Raw genomic sequence first — 16,537 nt, 5'->3', positions numbered from 1 at the left:
TAATTGAAAGCAGAGGCTCAGCCTGGAGGTGTTTTTTTTTTTGCCGTGCGTCGACGTGTATGCATGTGTTTGCATCAGCCTCTTGTTTATATATGCATAGACGGGCAGTAAGGTGTGTGGTTAGGGCAACCAATTTGTGCGTTTATTCATTTATTTTCAAGGCTGTTTCTGTGTTTGTTTAGGAGAGCCAGTGTTTACCTGTGCTTTAATGCCGTGAGACTCAGAGTATAAGGAATTAATAAAATTCAGGCCTGGTTAGTCTTTCTGTGTTTGTTTCACATGCACAGCTGGAGGCATGGCCTGGGGCTGCCCAAGTGTCTGGCTGTTTATAAGAAAAACGCTCCACAACACTCGGAAAATACAAAGATGGAAAACAGTTTACTGCACTTTGACTGTACGTAGAGGATTTACAAACCCTCTCTGGAGTTACTGCAAAATAATGACGTCCTCTGCAGCTGTCAGTCAAAAAGAAAAAGAAGGATCTTATAATAACTAATTACTGCTGGATGAGAGCCTTGGCTCATTTTTGACATTTTCCTGACATATGGGATCAAGTAATCCTGTATTTACTTTCCTCTCCATGTCTCCATCCCCTGACAGCCAATCTCAAATCAATCTGCAATGTTTGTCGCTGCATAAATCACAAACCCAACTGCTTCCGCTCCTTCAACCGAGCCCAGAAACACAGCAAATTGAGAGCAGCGCACTTCCACACACCACCACTGGCCTCCCCGCTGGGATCCAGCCCTTCCCCGAGCTCAGCTATCAGCCTGAATATGCAATGAGCTGCGGCATGGTTTGTCGATGCGTTGTCGGCCTGCTAAATCCCCTCTGCTATTACAGAGGCATTTTAGCCCCGCTCCTCAGTCGGCCAATTCATTAACTACCTCATTTAGAGTCAAGAGCAGCCAGCAGTCACTGCACCATATGGCGACCTTTGAAATTAGTTTGTTTCCGAAGTTGATTTGTTGGCTCCGTGTGAAGTTTTGATTGGTTTTCTTCATTCAGCTGTGATTCAGTCATTTGTTTACCTCCAATGCAAGGAAAGCCGCAGCACTGCTAATGAAGATCTTATCTGGCATTAGTAAAACCTGGAGTCCATTAGAGCTTTTATTGATTAACGTCTATCAGTCTCTTTCCAATTGGTTTGAGGTAATTTACTCTGAACAGGTTTGTGTTTTCATAAAATAATTGATGTGGAAACATTTTAATTGTCATCCCAACGGCTTATTGATATGTTGCCTCAAATTGCATAGCCTTGCTCAGCCCAAGGAAATCAATGTTTTTCCTTCTTGTCTCAATCATTGCTTTGACTTTTAGGACCATTATCTTACTTGGAGTATCGGCCTTATGTATTTTGTCTCTCGGACCCCCTTTTCAGACACTTAGAATGGTACGGGGCATTGCAGGCTAACAAAAGAAGCCAAATGACCCCCATTGCAAAGGGGTGGAGCTATCCGTCCGTTTCAATTTGCATGTGTTCAAGACAAAAACAAGGTTTTAATGGGCTACTGTATAAAACCTCGAACTCAACGCTGTTTCAGACATTTTGAATTGAAAAGGCTTCCTGGATGGGAAGCGAAATGTCTTCAAACTTGGAAACAAAGTCCAGTGGATTGTTTTAATTTTTTTTTTTTTTTTGGAGAGTCTCTTGCTTGCATTCCTCTTTTTGGGTCAGGTTTTCTGTTTACCTTCAGACCATCTTGTTTCTGTCTTGCATTAAGTTTTGTTCAGCATCTTTGATGATGTTACGGTGCTATGCGATTGGCTTATTCAATATTTGATGTAACCAATGGTTAAGTAAGAAGTATACCTAATAAATATCAATGAGTAAATCCCCCTTTCTTCAGTTTTCTCCTCTCTGGTCCCATTGTTGGACTCATATCCCCATATAAAGCCCAGATCTGTTTGTTTACACTAGTTTATAGCCATGCCTTAACCGTTTAGTAAGAGGTAAGGATCATTGGTCAAAGACCTTATGCCAAAATCGAATCCCAGCCTGCCCAGTTACAGCATTGATTGGGGTAATTTTGCTCCAGTATTGACTCCAGTGTTATCTCTTGTTACCTGATGCCGGCGACAGTGGTTATCTTCATAGCAAAGCCTGTCATCACTGTCAGCAAGAAATACAGAAGCCATTGCAAATCAATGGAGTCAATGATCCAATGGACAAACACTGAGGGCAGAGACCCCCGCGCTGACTTCTCCCGGGCTGTAGATGGGAGCTGCTTTGTGACAGACTCTGCAAATAGTCTATTTGTCGGGCAAACAAGGAAGCGTCCTCAAAGGTCTTGAGGGAAATGTCAGGACGGTGGTACGTTAACCTTCTCCATGGCTCAGCTGGCTTGTTAACAGCTGGTGACTCAATGGCCTGTTGAGAATGTCTGCTCATTTATTTTTGTTATCACACAGGTCGCATTAGGATTGAGACCTGCCCCTGTGCTCAACCGTATGTGTTTACACTATTTTAGCAAGGCTCATTCCCTAGAGGGATACTTTCTGACTTTTATTTCATGTCACCAAGGTTGTTTTAATGTGCTGCTCCTCATAAAGATCTTCAGTTTGTTTTGGTCCACATTTCAATAGACGTCTAGAACAATGTGATCAGATGAAAGGAAGGATTATAAAAAAAAAAAAAAAAAAAAGTAAAGTTCAGTTTATCTCCTTGAGATTTTATCATCTTTAGCACTTCCACCCAGGTCTTTATGGCACTTTATGCATGTAGTGCTAATTACCATCCGCTGAACACCAAGAAGGTGGTACAACATTAGGCTGTGTTCACTCTGCAGATTTTTATGCTAAATTCCATTTTTATTGTCAGATTAGATTTTTGTGTCACTGTTCACATGACGTCTCAAATAGTGGCACTGAAGGGACCAGCATGCACAGAAGAACAACAACAAGATCTCTCTATGGGTGGATTGAAAGCTTTTAACCAGTGGAAGTAGCTGGATGATACAGCAAACAATTAGAAAAAGGAGAAAGAGAACAAACTGTTCATCGTGGCTTTCTGTGGAGCAGTGGCAGCAATGTAGTCATAGTCAACTGACCTGTTACGACATGACCCCTCATGTTTCTCTTGGATCATTTTATCTGCCAAAATACTTATTAATTCCACAATGTTGTCTTTCCACTGTACACCTCTGTCTATGCTGTTCCACACTTTCAGTACAAAGTGACATTGTCACACAATTTATGAGACGGGTCACTTGGCTGTTCAGACTGCAGTCAGATCCCAAAAGATCCAACCTGTAACAGTTTAACAGCATGGGGACAAAAACAATCCCGACAAAACAAAAACTGTAAACAGCATAGATGGAGATGTACAGAGGAGCGATCATATTTTAAAAATAATTCAAGCATTTGGGGGGATGCAACACTGCAAAAGAAACTTGAGGGGTCATACTGTAACTGTCAGGGTTTGGTTGTGGTTTTGAGGACCCAAATGCAGAGGTGAGTTCTTGAAGATTAATAAAATTACTCACAGGCAACTGAGGCAGGAATCCAAAAAACCAACATAAAAAGTATGGAAAAAAACAGAACCATATAGACATCAGGGAAAACAGGACCTCAACACGCATGAGGAGCCAGGAAAAGGCAAGGAACCATCAGTGAGGAGCTGCACGGGGAGAGTATATGTGGGAGACTGAACAAAGATGCCATTAATGAGCTAATTGGGAGCAGGTGTGAACAGAGGTTCCTAGAAGGGAGCTAGGAAAAAGGAGAACACTAGAGGGCATCAGAGGGCAATCAAGAAAAACCTAAGAAATCAAATATTTCCAGAAAACACAACAAAGTAGGAATTAAACCAATACAACTAGAAAACAAAGAAAACCATGGATTAAAGTGAAACTGAAAACTTAACAAGACTGTGACAGTAAGTGGTCAGTTGACTACAATGCTGTATTGATGCATTTGTCTTTGGAGATGTTGCTGCCACTGCTTCTCCTTGAAGCTGCAGTTAATAGTTTGAAAAGATCGGGGTTGAGGGTGCAAAATGAAGGAGAAAGGGTCTGATTGGATTCAGCCTAACAGTTCTTCTCTCTGTTTTAGGAGACTTCAGGGAGCCAACTGGGACCTCAGCAGACGGCAAACACAACTCTGGACGATCACGAGCGCAGAATCTCCCACTCTCTCTATGGAGGCCTGGAAGGCCTGGATGACAACTTGATGCCACGCCAAGGAATGTTTCCACGCACAATAGGTATCATTCAAAGCTTCTTTTTCCTCATTTTAACTTGGTGCTTTTTGAAGAATCATAGGCGGCTTACAAAACTTTTCTATATATTCCTTTGCTTCAGCCTCCATTAATAAACCTACATTAGGTAAGGTGGGAAACAGCTGGTTTCATCAGAACGTCTCACTATCAGGTCCTGTATTGTTCTGCTCTGCATTGGAAAGCATAGTTCATATTGGAAACCAAGTCCAGTGGATATTTTTTGAATTTTTACGGAATGACTATGACCTGGATGACTGAGAACCTTCATCAGCATAGTTCATATTGCTCTGCTGAATTATGTAGCTTATTTTAGCCATTTGGTCGAATGTCAATCAAAACCGTCAAATATGCAGAGCTCTTAGTTTAAAGGCTAATTAGTGCTATTTTCCTAAAAAACTCAAAAGGTAGAAATCAAACAAAATTGACCACTAAAAATGACCAAGAAGTGCATTTTCAGTTGGGGGCAAATAGACCTTTAAAGTTCAAATAGAAAACACATGCTTATAATTTCTAATTTCATATTATGTACAAAATTAAAGACATCACAAGTGAAAAAAATATCCAGCATTTTGTTGTTTATGGCATAAACTAATGCACTAAGATAGCAGACAAGCCAAAATTCCTTATTCAGTAATATGACCCACTGAGGTGCTGTGGGATGCTGTGACGTCAGTTTAGTCAGAAAGTAGTCATTTTACATAGCCAGTCCATATTTATTCACCTTTGTAAATGAGTTTTTATCCTTTAATGAGGACGAATACAAAGAAATCAGTCTTAGTGGTTTTATTAATGCTCACACACAATAAAACTGCTCTAGACGCACTCCTTTCTATTTGTGATGACGCAACAAACTGCACAGCCAGCACACAGAAACGTCAAGTGAAAAGTAGTGAAGCAAGAAAGCAGAGGTATCAGCAGACAGGTTTGAGTGAGGGGGTGCAAGTTTGAACGCCGCACATCTGCGCGCTCAGGTCAGTTGTACAAACATTATGCCAGAGAAAGCGAAACATCCCCCTCACCGTTCTGAATATAAGAAGTTTTCCACACAGCAAAGTAAACTGACGCCAGACATGCCCACTCCATCTGTGGCGGACATGTTGGAAAATGCAAGAAAGTTTCCCAGTGATTCTGTCAAGGTTAAGGGCATTGCCTTGATTGATTTTTTTTTTTTTTTACAATCCCCCTAAATAGATCTAAACTCAATGCTCTTATTTTTGCACTGCACCGAACATTTTCATATCAATACCTTTTGCAGCATGACTTTAAACTGGTGTTCCTTTTCTCCTACAGTCTACATTCTTGCATCACTGCTGCATTTCATGAAGGATAAAGTTCATTCACTGCTGAAAAGCTATATGCATCGATAAAGTTTGTCACTAGAAAAACTGCCAGTGGTCAATACATATTTTGATACTTCTGTAATTGATTTATTGAGATGCCTTGATTTATGCATCGTAACCCAGACTCCTATGGTTCTAATATTTGGCAGGATTTCTTTCGCTTTTCCATTTTCAGTTCTCAACCTTGGTAGCTTAAACTTTGTCAATTTAACAGATAGAGGAAAAGTTGCTGCTACACAACAAGTTGAAATGTTAAACACAGGATGTATATGAACAGGAAATGGACCTATTTCCATTAAACCTGAATGTTGTTTAATCATCTTAAGACACAGATGGTCCACGCTGCTTGCATCACACCGCTGGTTTTTTTTTTTAGCTAATTTGGAACTTTACTTGCTCTCCTTTATTGACTTTCTGTGTTTATCAAGCTTTGCAGGTTTTACAGCAATGACTGATTTTTGACTCTTCAGATAAAATAGAAAAAAATAAAGTCCTCTACCATCTATTTTTTAAATTAATATTATTTCTGTTTTATAATCCAATGGTACCATCTGCTCTCTTTTTGTCTCTTTCTGTCTGTTTTCTTTAAAGACCATCAGGGAGCAACAGACTGAACAAACTTGTCCTTTTTACATCTTCTCATCACCGCCTGTTCTTCATACATATGCAGATATGCGTGTCTTAAAACCTTTCTGTTACTGTGACCTAAAACAGGCCATGAAATGGCTTTAAAGTGTGGGGGGGTCGTAAACATATGTCTTGGACAGAGTGGAAGAGATTAGTGAGCATATTCATATGCATATGTAGGAGCTTTAGATGCAGCTGTGCAGGATTGCATGTCTGCAGAACATAAATTACTGCTTGATGGATTGCTGGTTAAATTTCTTGATGACTCAAAAAAAGAGGACTTCTGTACAGCAGATGGTGCAACGACACAGATTGCCGGTTTTCATTTCCCAAAACTACAAATAAGACAACCTTTGATTGTGTTTTATTTTTTTCTTCTAGCCTTTGTTTGGTTTGGTGCATTTTTATTTTCATAAAACAAAAACGTTAGAAATCTGAGTCTACAGCGTCACATATAAATAGTTTTAGCCAAAGAGGAGTTGATGCACTAACTTTTAATCAGTTTTTTAAATGAGCTTCCGCTAACTCTGCCTCATTAATCAGTGCAACATAATGCTAACGTGAGAACTCTGCTTTCCCTTCATGCAAATTGGTTGACACTGGTACCGCTGTGAGTGTAAACAAAGGAGGGTGACAGAGAAAGTGTTAATAGGTGAAGCTCCATCATGCTGCTGCTGCAGCGGCTACGTTCAGCCATGCTTAACAAACAGCAACAACTTATAATGAGCCTGCAGGGTCGAAAGTGAAGACTGATCTAACTCATGCGAACAAGATCATTGTTACTTTGCCTTCAGACATGTTGATGGGGCTGTGATGGAAAGTGTTTACTACGATTTATGTATGTAGTCCTGTGCAAAACTTCCAAGTCATCATCTTATTTCCATATGCAGATATGGATATTTTTTTTAACATTTCCTTTAGATTTATTACTGTTTTCTTTGATGTTTGGCTGCACTTTGTTTGTTCTAACTTTGGAAATCAAAGTATCTTTTTATCCAATGTTCAGGAAAAGATTTTTTTTTGTCAACTGCAACTGAGAATGGAAAGGTACTGAAGGGATAACTACAGAAGATTCATAAGATACAGTTATCAAAAACGGTGTACTGGGATGAAATTTCTGTAAGAAATATGCAAAATATCAATTTAACAGTTGCAAAGACAAACTATTTACTATGAAAATGTTTAAAACATTTAATCAACAGCGGGAATGTAAACGGCTTATTGGCTAGAGGGAAGGATGTGTGATAGCGCTCCTTTGTGCATCTAGGATGCAGCGGTCTGTTACTGAAGAAGCCTTCAGTTCTGCAAAAGCTTCATGCATCAGCAGAGAGACATTGTCCAACAGGGATTTATTATTTTCTAGAGCCATTCTGTTTTTAAAGTTTTCCAGTAACGATTTGGTCTTCCTGATGAGTTAGTCTCGAGGCTGATTTAAACTCAGAAACCAGGTCATCTGCTTGTAGGGCTGGGTACCTAACTTCGGTTCTTTTATGGTACCGACCGAAATGCTTCGGTTCTACCGAGTATCGAAACATGTCTCGTCTTTCGTTACCAAGTTTCGGTGATTGGTTGTAACACTTAACGTGATTGCGTCATCCAGGAAAAATACACAGCTGGTCACGCCTACAGCCAGGGTTCATGTGTATCTGTTGTGAACTGGTTGCAGCGTCGTTAAACCCCTTTAAAATGCTCCCCAGGTCAAAATTGTGGCTTCACTTTATTAAGACTGATGCCAATAGTGCGCAATGCAATACATCGAGCACGGAAACAATTTAAGAGCAGAACGTTGCTCGGTGTTTGACTGCAAGAAGAGCGGACTGCAGCCAGCGCGACCCTCCTCCTCTCAGCAACCCGTGGGCAGAGCAAAGCCAGAGCGGAGTGAATCATGCTGCTTTCAAACTGGACGCAGCAGGAGCAGCAAAATCGCGTCTGCTGCTTCCTTTTTGCTGCTTGTACCAGCTTCTGACGCGTGGCTGAAGAAGCTTTGCTGCTCTGGCTGCGCGGTCGAAAAGTGGCTCTGACGCGCGTTGGGCGGAGCTACTCTATCCTTTATTTGCCTTGCAGCTATATTTGCTGTGATCAGTGGGAATAAAGTAGTTTTATCATGTTTTAAGTGGGAAAATCCACCTGAAAACTTAATGAGTGCAGTCAGTTCATCCTGCCTTCCAATATTTCTGTCGGAGCCGCTCAGACCCCCCCATACCAGCGGTGCGCTGTCAATAGGATCCCATTCAACGGGCTTGTTTGTCAGACATGGTAATTTTTCTAAAGGAAAACTGCTAAGTAAAAAGGTCCTCACAATGTAACAGTGAATATTAGACACTGAGATTTTTTTTTATTATGTAAGAGGAAAAATGTAAATGGAAAAATCAGAGCATAAAATAAAACTCAAGATTTGTACTTTTTTATGTTGTGTAATTTTCTTTTTCTTCGAATTGATATTAGAAAACTGGTATCGAAAAAAGTATCGTTCAGGAACTGGTATCGAAGTGAAGGTATCGGTATTGGTACCGGAACCGAAAATTTTTGAACAATACCCAGCCCTATCTGCTTGTGTGTCGCAGTGAACGCAAATATGCCGCCGTCCCTTCCGCAGACACTCATCTGCATCTCTCCAATATTGTAGCTGACCGCAGACAGGAGGCCTCTGATTGGTCAAATCTACATACGTATTTCCTGTTTGGTACCTTACCGGCTTGTTTTGTTTTTTATGACCACCATTGTGGGACGACTCGCCCTCATGTCCCTCCGTCGTCGCACAAACTTCCCCCCAGTTCCTCGCCCCCTCGGCCGTGTCTAGGCCCACAGCTAGTTCCTGATTGTTCCTCTTGAGCTGTGGCGTGGAATAACATAGCAAAGACCATGCTTCAAAATTGGGCATAAATCAAAAATATCTGCGTCATACCGGCGGCAGGCTACCTGCGACACACTGCTGCAGCAGTATAACCAGCCCTTAACTGCTTCAAAAGCTGAAAAGAAGCTTTATATTTACTTCAGATACGTTTGCTGGAAGGCTAAACCTACTATCATGTTTTTTTAGATATTTGTTGTCTCCCCCCTTGTTTTTATAGAAGTCTATGAAAGAGGATTATTTTCTTTAAAGGTCTAAAACTGATTTAAGCTACAATGATGTTATTCACCCCATGTTTTTAGTAAATAAAAATATTAGATGTTGTGGACAGTCAAATTAGAAATTAGTCAGTAAAACTAACCCTTCACCTCACCAAGCTATTAAAAACATTATGGAAAGTCTGCAGAGATGCTCATCAAAACCACTTAAATACAGACAGATGCTTAAAAAGAACTTGAAAGTCAAATGTAGAAATGGTTGATTGATTCAGCTCCTGAAATGGGTGACAAAAATAATACATATACACAATATCATTTATGTATATCAGTACATCACTTTATCATAAAGGAATAAAAAAGTAAAAAGTTCAACTTGAAGTTAAATTAAAACTGGTTTTAATGACCTAAAAGGGGTTAAAATGATGCTAGAAAGTTGGACGAAAAGCTAAAGATAGTAACATAGCAGAGGTTACCGCTGTGTGTGATCTTAATGCTTTGTGTATTTGCTGATTCATCAAATCCTGACGAATGTATTTTCTACCATCTGTCCCACCTTACCAATGAAGGAAAGTGATGTAAGATCTGCAAGAAAAGTTCTCCACACTGCAGGACAGAAAGCATGTCAAACCCATGGTATTTACTACGGTACTTATTGGAGAAACATGATAACTTCCCATGCTTTAATAAACACTTAATCAGTCGATCACAGTCTGACCATCAGAAGGGGTTTTCTAACCCTAATATGATTTGTTTGGAAAAAAATAAATTTTACCACATGTGGATTAAAAATCAAGTAGGTAATACATTTCTGCTGACCTGAAAGTGTCCAAGGACTTGAGTTATAAAGCATTACTCAGCAGCAGTGGGTCAGAGGGAGACTGTAGAGGTCAGATGGGGATTAAAGTTTAATTTGCCTCTGTGGTGGAAAGCAGAGAGGATAATAAGCTCAAGGGTTGTGCTTTAAGCCTCAGACTTCTCCTCAATGCTTTAAAGAGTTTCCATTGCCACCAAATCATGACTCTTTGTGCAATAACTGCTATTTGCTAATGTAGTGTTAAAAGTAAAAAAACTGTATCATATTCAAAATGAATAGTTTATTGTCTCATTTCCTACATTCATTCACTACTTGGCTAATTTTGGTTCTTTATCTTTCCTAATCATTCTTACAACCTTAGCATAGCCCTGTGACTCCTCTTTCTGCACCAGCTTTTTATATATGAATAAATGTGATTAAATGCTTTAAATCAGGATTTTGACCAAATCATTTCCTATTTGTTTTTTATTATTTTCTTACACTCAGAAGTGCACATGGTCGTTTGTTTTGAATATTATCCAGCTGCATAATCCTCATCTCTTTGATGAACTGATGCATGGACTACTTCCTTAAGTACTGCAAAAAAAAAGAAATCTAAATAAGTCATTCTTTCTTAAAATAAGGGATTTTTTTTCTTGAATTGAGAAGGAAAGTGAGACCCAAAATTTACATTTAGAATAAGAGAAAAACAGTTGCGTTGTGTTATTTCAAGGGCGTATTATCTAATAATCTTATTTTAATAGAAAAAATACTAATTCTGTTGGCAAATATCTTATTTACCTACTCAAATTAAGAGTAAATACACTTGATTTAAGACATTTGGACTTATTTTTAGATCATTTTTGCAGTGAAGACTTACTGATAGGGCAGGATTATTCTCTAGTTCTACTGGTCTTTATAGCAAAGCAACCCCAAAGCATCACTCTACCTCCACCATGTTTTATTCTCTAATAGAAGCCCATAGATAGGCTTTATACTCTTCTTGGTCACCACAGCAGGTTTTGGCTTTGTAAATTGTACCATAACACCAGTTATGTTCAGTCTCCTTTTGCTATTGTTGAACCATAAATGTCAATCTTAATTGAGATTGTTCATGTTTTGTTGGTTTTTGAGGTAGTAGATATTTTAGATTTATGCATATAGTACTAGAGCTTTTTTATTGTCCTGATTAAACTAAATCAAATTAAAGACTTTCTTGTATTTAGGAGAACTGTGAAACAAAAAAGTTGTTTTGATTGTGTTGTTAAGGTTTAACTTTAGGGAAACACAGCAAAAATATGGTAAAATAGAGTATAAACCCGTAAAAGCTTTTATATTCCTCAAAAAAAGAAGTAAAGCGATGTATGAAGTATCTAATTTCATTGTAAAGGAAACAATGGAACCGTATGAAACATATTTGACCTTTGTGTTTTGCTGAATCTAATCAGTCCTTTTCAGAGTTTGCTAATCATCTCTTGGCTTTGCACCATCTCAAACAGAGCAACAAATGGGCTACATCTGTGTGCAATTTCAGTTCATCTACTATTTTATAACAATGCTTCAGGGAGTTTGTATATAATGATGGATCCACTGATCAGCGTGTAGCTTTCATCGTGTGTGGTCTCCAGTTGAAGCTACCGAGGACGATGCAAACTGATTTACTGTTGCCACACTTTATGCTTTCTTGTAAATGACTTCGCTGGTCTGAGTTTGGTGGAGGGATCTGGGAAACTTAGAGATGCCAGCAGCTGAATGTGCTGCTGGCAGCTCCCAGATGTGCATGCACCTAAACACAAAGCAAAGCTTTGCATGCTCAGCACTCGTTTTCTCAAATAGATTATTGTGAGTGCCGACTGGGGGGGGGTCTTTCACAGTTGCCTGGAACAAGTCTGTTGTAAAACTGCCACAAAACATAAATCATGCATTAGAGTTTCTTGGAAGACAATGTTATTCCTATTCAGAATGTATCGTCTTTTGGCCCCTCTCTAACGCTCTTAGATCACTCACTGGTTGTTCACCCTGAAGATGCTAAGGATAAGAGAGACTTAATTATTCCTTCAGGCTGCTTTCAAGGCCCAGCACCCATGGCAATAACCTCCTTACTAATTATGCAAATAGATCGAGACAAGACGTAATGAAGGGGAAAGAAGAAAACTCTGCCTCTCGTTGTCTTTTGCCCCATTTTATTCTCACCTCACCCTGTTCCCATTTGCATTAAAAATGTTCCACAGTGGACCCATTTGCCTTTTAGGTATTTAGTCTTTCTTTGCACATTATAACGGCCTTCACAGCTACATCTGAATGAAATGCCTCCTATTGTTCCCCTGCAGCTCACTCAGAAGTTATTAAGTCCGCCGGGATCATTAAAGCGTAAACATTGGTTTGATTCTCAGGTGATGCTGGGTGTGCACTCCCTCTGCGTGGCAGGATTATTGTTGCTGGACGACGGCTACCCTCGAGTCCTGGCTCTAAAACAAAGAGGCTTTTTTTATGCTCCCTTTTTACCAATCCACTGAGTTGACAGATTCATTGGTTTTCTACTCAGTAGCTGCCAGTTGATTGTACTGCAGTGATTCAAACTGTGACATTGATGGGATTCTCAGTGTTGCCCATTGGGCTGCTTAGGGAAATGGGATTAAGTTGTTGTATGACTACACATGTGTAGGGGTGTGTGGTCTTAAAGAGAAAGAAAGATGCTGAGCTAAAACACTTAAGCCAGACTCTTTAAAAAATTTTGTTGAAGCCCCATAAACGGGAGGAGGGAACTGAAAGAAGCAGCAGTTTTTACTAAAATGCCATAAACACAATGTAGATTGACCGTGTTCAAAGGGATGCATGTACCGACATTTGCTACTGCAGCTCAACATTCACACATGCAAGTACTACCAATCCTTTATTTCATATGCATGCCCATTATTTTACGTTTTGTTTCATCTTTCTGCTTTGCAAGTAATTTGTTATTATCCAACTAATTAACAGAAACCAGCCAGGCGTTCCTGTGAACATTAACTCTTTGGCCCTGAAAGCACCAGATGCTGAAAAATTACTGGATGGAAAACTTTGGGCGATTCGACAGTGGAATCTAAATCTATCGCTTGATTTGTCTTAAGATATTTCCTGTGTATTCAGTTCTTGGATTTTCTTTACTGTTACTATTGTCTATCCTGGTGCAAGGTGGTAGATATACTACAGTTAGCTTCTCTCTGTATTTATGTGCAAGGTTCATGCATTTCCCCAAACTGTCTGTTTGTAGGTGTATAAATAGATTTGTCCCCCCAACTATCCCACCTTACATCCATTTTCTGTCAAACTATCCTTTAATCTTCATCCAACAGTCTATCAATCTACTCATTTTTCCATCCATTTGTCTATCCATCTGTCGACCTGTCAGTTTGTCCATCAATCCATTTAACACCATGCTGTCTGTTACAGTCTAACAATCTATCCATCCTTTTGTCCTTTGTTTTGTTTAGACTCAGATCAATTGGTTATACAAAAATTGATTATTTTAACATTGCCAATTCTGTCTGACAAGAATAAATTATTAAACAAACACTAAGAAACTCTTCAGGCTTCATAAAATATTTTCATAAATTTTGTGATTATACACATGGTCTCTACCTTGCTGGTCCTCCTCTCTTAGGCTACATCTGCAAAAATGTTTCAGTGTGAAGATAACCGCACTGAGGGCCCTGTCACACCATGTCGATTTTGGCAGAGTATGCCTGACGCCCCAAAATCTCCTAAAACGCTGGTATACACTGAATTTTCTATGTATTTTTTCAATTTTAGGCGTATACATCGAGTATTCATAACAAGTCCAGAACTTATATCCAACAACAGCCTAACTGTGGCATAATACCCATGAAATGTCACAAGCCAGTGTCCTGAGGGGGGTAATAATGTGCCCGCAGGCGGCTGGCCTGCGTAAAAAAATCTGATTGCGGTATTAACCTGGCTGGTGTTAACCACCCGCCAATAAAAAAAAAAGAATAAATTAAAAGGAAGTTTGTTGGCCGTGAACGCAGGGAGGATTCATCACACTACCAATACGCCTTTATACAGTAGCTGTAAGTTAGAAACACATTCAGCGGTCATCTGAAACACGTAAAATACGTTAATATGCATTGGAGATAAGTTCTTGAAAAGTTATGCACAATTTACTCATAGGTTTTGGATAAGCAACTTATGAGTGACTAACACTAAATGTATGATCCTTACCATCAGCTAATTTGTGCTTGGGCAACCAGATATACATCCAGTTTTCAATAAATACTGTAATTATGGTACTGAAATTACTTATTTCTATCCTTAACTCACTAAAGAATACTAATACACATCTTTAAAAAAAAATGTTTTATGACTTTTTCTATGAAAATTGTGATACTTTTTACATTTTTTCCTTTAAACTGTTTGTCTGACATCATCATCAGACATGCTCAGAGCAGTCCGGCAAAATATGATTAAACCACGTTAATCTGCATTTTAGTTTCTTTCTTTAGGTTACAGATTATGTTCTATAATGTTGACATGGAAGTAAAACATAAAACTCAAGAAGACTATATTTACGTATATTTTACGTTTAGAAAAACATAGCTCCCGGAAGTAGCGTAGGATCCCATTTCCGACGCAGATCGGGCAGAGATGAGTGATAAAACAAAAGGATTTTAAGGCATTTATTTTCTCAGAAAATGAATTATTAACCTTTAACACATTATATTTTAGTACGCTTATTGTTTTTAAGAAGGGAAACATTTAGGTCTTAGAGAGCGACCAAGATGTATATATGGTTGCGCATGTGCAATAAGCCGATGGTACTGATCGTGCTTCCGAGTTGGAAACCATAGTAACCGTAAACAGCAAATTTTGGAGAAAGAAAAGAGATGTTGTTGGGCGTTTCTCAATATGCGTTCTTGAGCGTTCTCGTGTGCTCGTGACACGTCATCAGCCTCAGCCCGAGTACCGTTCCAATTCTCTAGAACGCCAGATCGAGAACGCATCAAATCCCCGGATGTTGTTCTCACCCCGCCCTCTTTATCGAGCATGCATCAGAGCAGACTTGTGCGTTCTTCAGACTGACCGCTTCCCCAGAATGCCCCGCGGCCGCAGCTTGATTCGAGACAGCGCTCACAGTGGTAAGTTAAACATTCCCTTTTCTGCTGCTGTTGTTCTTCAAAAGTACGTTTTGAAATCGTTTGAGGCGATAACATTATACATTTAAGCCTCCCTGTGTGGCCTGTTTACAGAGTTAGTGCGAAAAAAAAAAAAAAAGTCTGACGTTGAGCGGACCAGAGTGACCAGCAGACCTCCGAGGGTAACCGCAGCCAGGGCGGTTCGGTAATTTTTTAAAATGTTTTTTAAGCTTTAGAAATTAAAAATATTGTTTTCAAAATGTTTTGTGTAGGGAATAAGTAGTTTTGACTGTTAAAGAAATGCTAAAGAACGTTGCATGTGATGACGTCACGAGTACGCTTCTGTTCCAATACACATACGTGCTTGCGTGCTTGCGTTCTCGTAAAGTCCGATCTTCCTGCGTTCTCGCCAAGAACGGACTTGACGAGAACGCGAGTATGTACTCGCGTTCTCGTGAATTGAGAAACGCCCGTTGTTTTTTTCCCTGTTGGATGACTCATTTCCTGTCTGTGATACTATTACTTCATACTAGATGCTCCCACTACTTCTGATTTTCCTTTTTGACCCTTAGTAGGTTTCAATAGCAGAAATTATAATTCACAAATATGTATTTAAACCATTATATCCCCTCTAATATATATATAATCAATATCCTAACTTTCCTGTATCATCTCTATATAGCTTCCATATTTATTTATTTTATAGCCTCTTACAATCACTCTCTGTTTATATATACCATTTATAGTCAATGCATACTTCTGGATACAGTAGATGCAAGTTACATTTTGTTGTACTTGTGACAGTGTCATGACGAAAAAGTGGAATTTTAATCTATTCTATTTAATTCTATTCTATTCTAAACAAGGATCCTTAAACTGTGCTCAACCTACAGTGGGGACTGGTTGGAAATGGACGGTTTCCTGCGTGATTCCTGTGTGATTCCCACGTGAATCACGTTGTATTTCCTGAGGCCAGTTTTTTTATTTCAAAAAGAACTGCAATGTACCCGGACAACCACCAGGTGGCGCTTGGGACCTCTGCCGTGCTGAGGGTGACGTTTGTGGGCCTGCAGTCAACTGAAAAGCAGGTTTATTGGGGATCTTGGTGTGATACTGTGCTATTTTATTTTGTTTTTGATTAAAATAAAGTTAATGAATTAATTTAACATAAGATTATGCAGTCAAGTGACTGCATAATCTTATTTTATGAAAATGGTTGCGTAGTTGTAGATACACCTCCGATCTTATCTGAGAACTGTTATTTCTATTTATCTGCATCGCTATTATTTAATGAAAAATAAAATTAATTAAGTTGGAGCCGGGGATACGGACTGTAGCGCAACCAGAGAAAGGCGAC

The 16,537-nt window shown here is 39.3% G+C and overlaps 1 protein-coding gene across 4 annotated transcripts in view; it reads left to right on the top strand.

Moving 5' to 3' along the window:
- The window catches only part of LOC119787130 (partitioning defective 3 homolog), a 349,189-nt gene that overhangs the window by 202,712 nt on the left and 129,940 nt on the right, over positions 1–16,537 (top strand). For all 4 annotated transcript variants that reach the window (XM_038290773.1, XM_038290770.1, XM_038290772.1 and 1 more), the window contains one exon: positions 4,054–4,204. In XM_038290773.1, the coding sequence (XP_038146701.1) occupies positions 4,054–4,204 (151 nt within the window). The remainder of the gene's footprint in view (positions 1–4,053; positions 4,205–16,537) is intronic.

This window comes from Cyprinodon tularosa, unplaced genomic scaffold, assembly GCF_016077235.1.
Source record: "Cyprinodon tularosa strain WSP-4 unplaced genomic scaffold, ASM1607723v1 ctg289, whole genome shotgun sequence".
NCBI lineage: Eukaryota > Metazoa > Chordata > Actinopteri > Cyprinodontiformes > Cyprinodontidae > Cyprinodon > Cyprinodon tularosa.
Note: the sequence above shows the minus strand (reverse complement) of the source record. Positions and strands in the feature narration are given on the sequence as shown.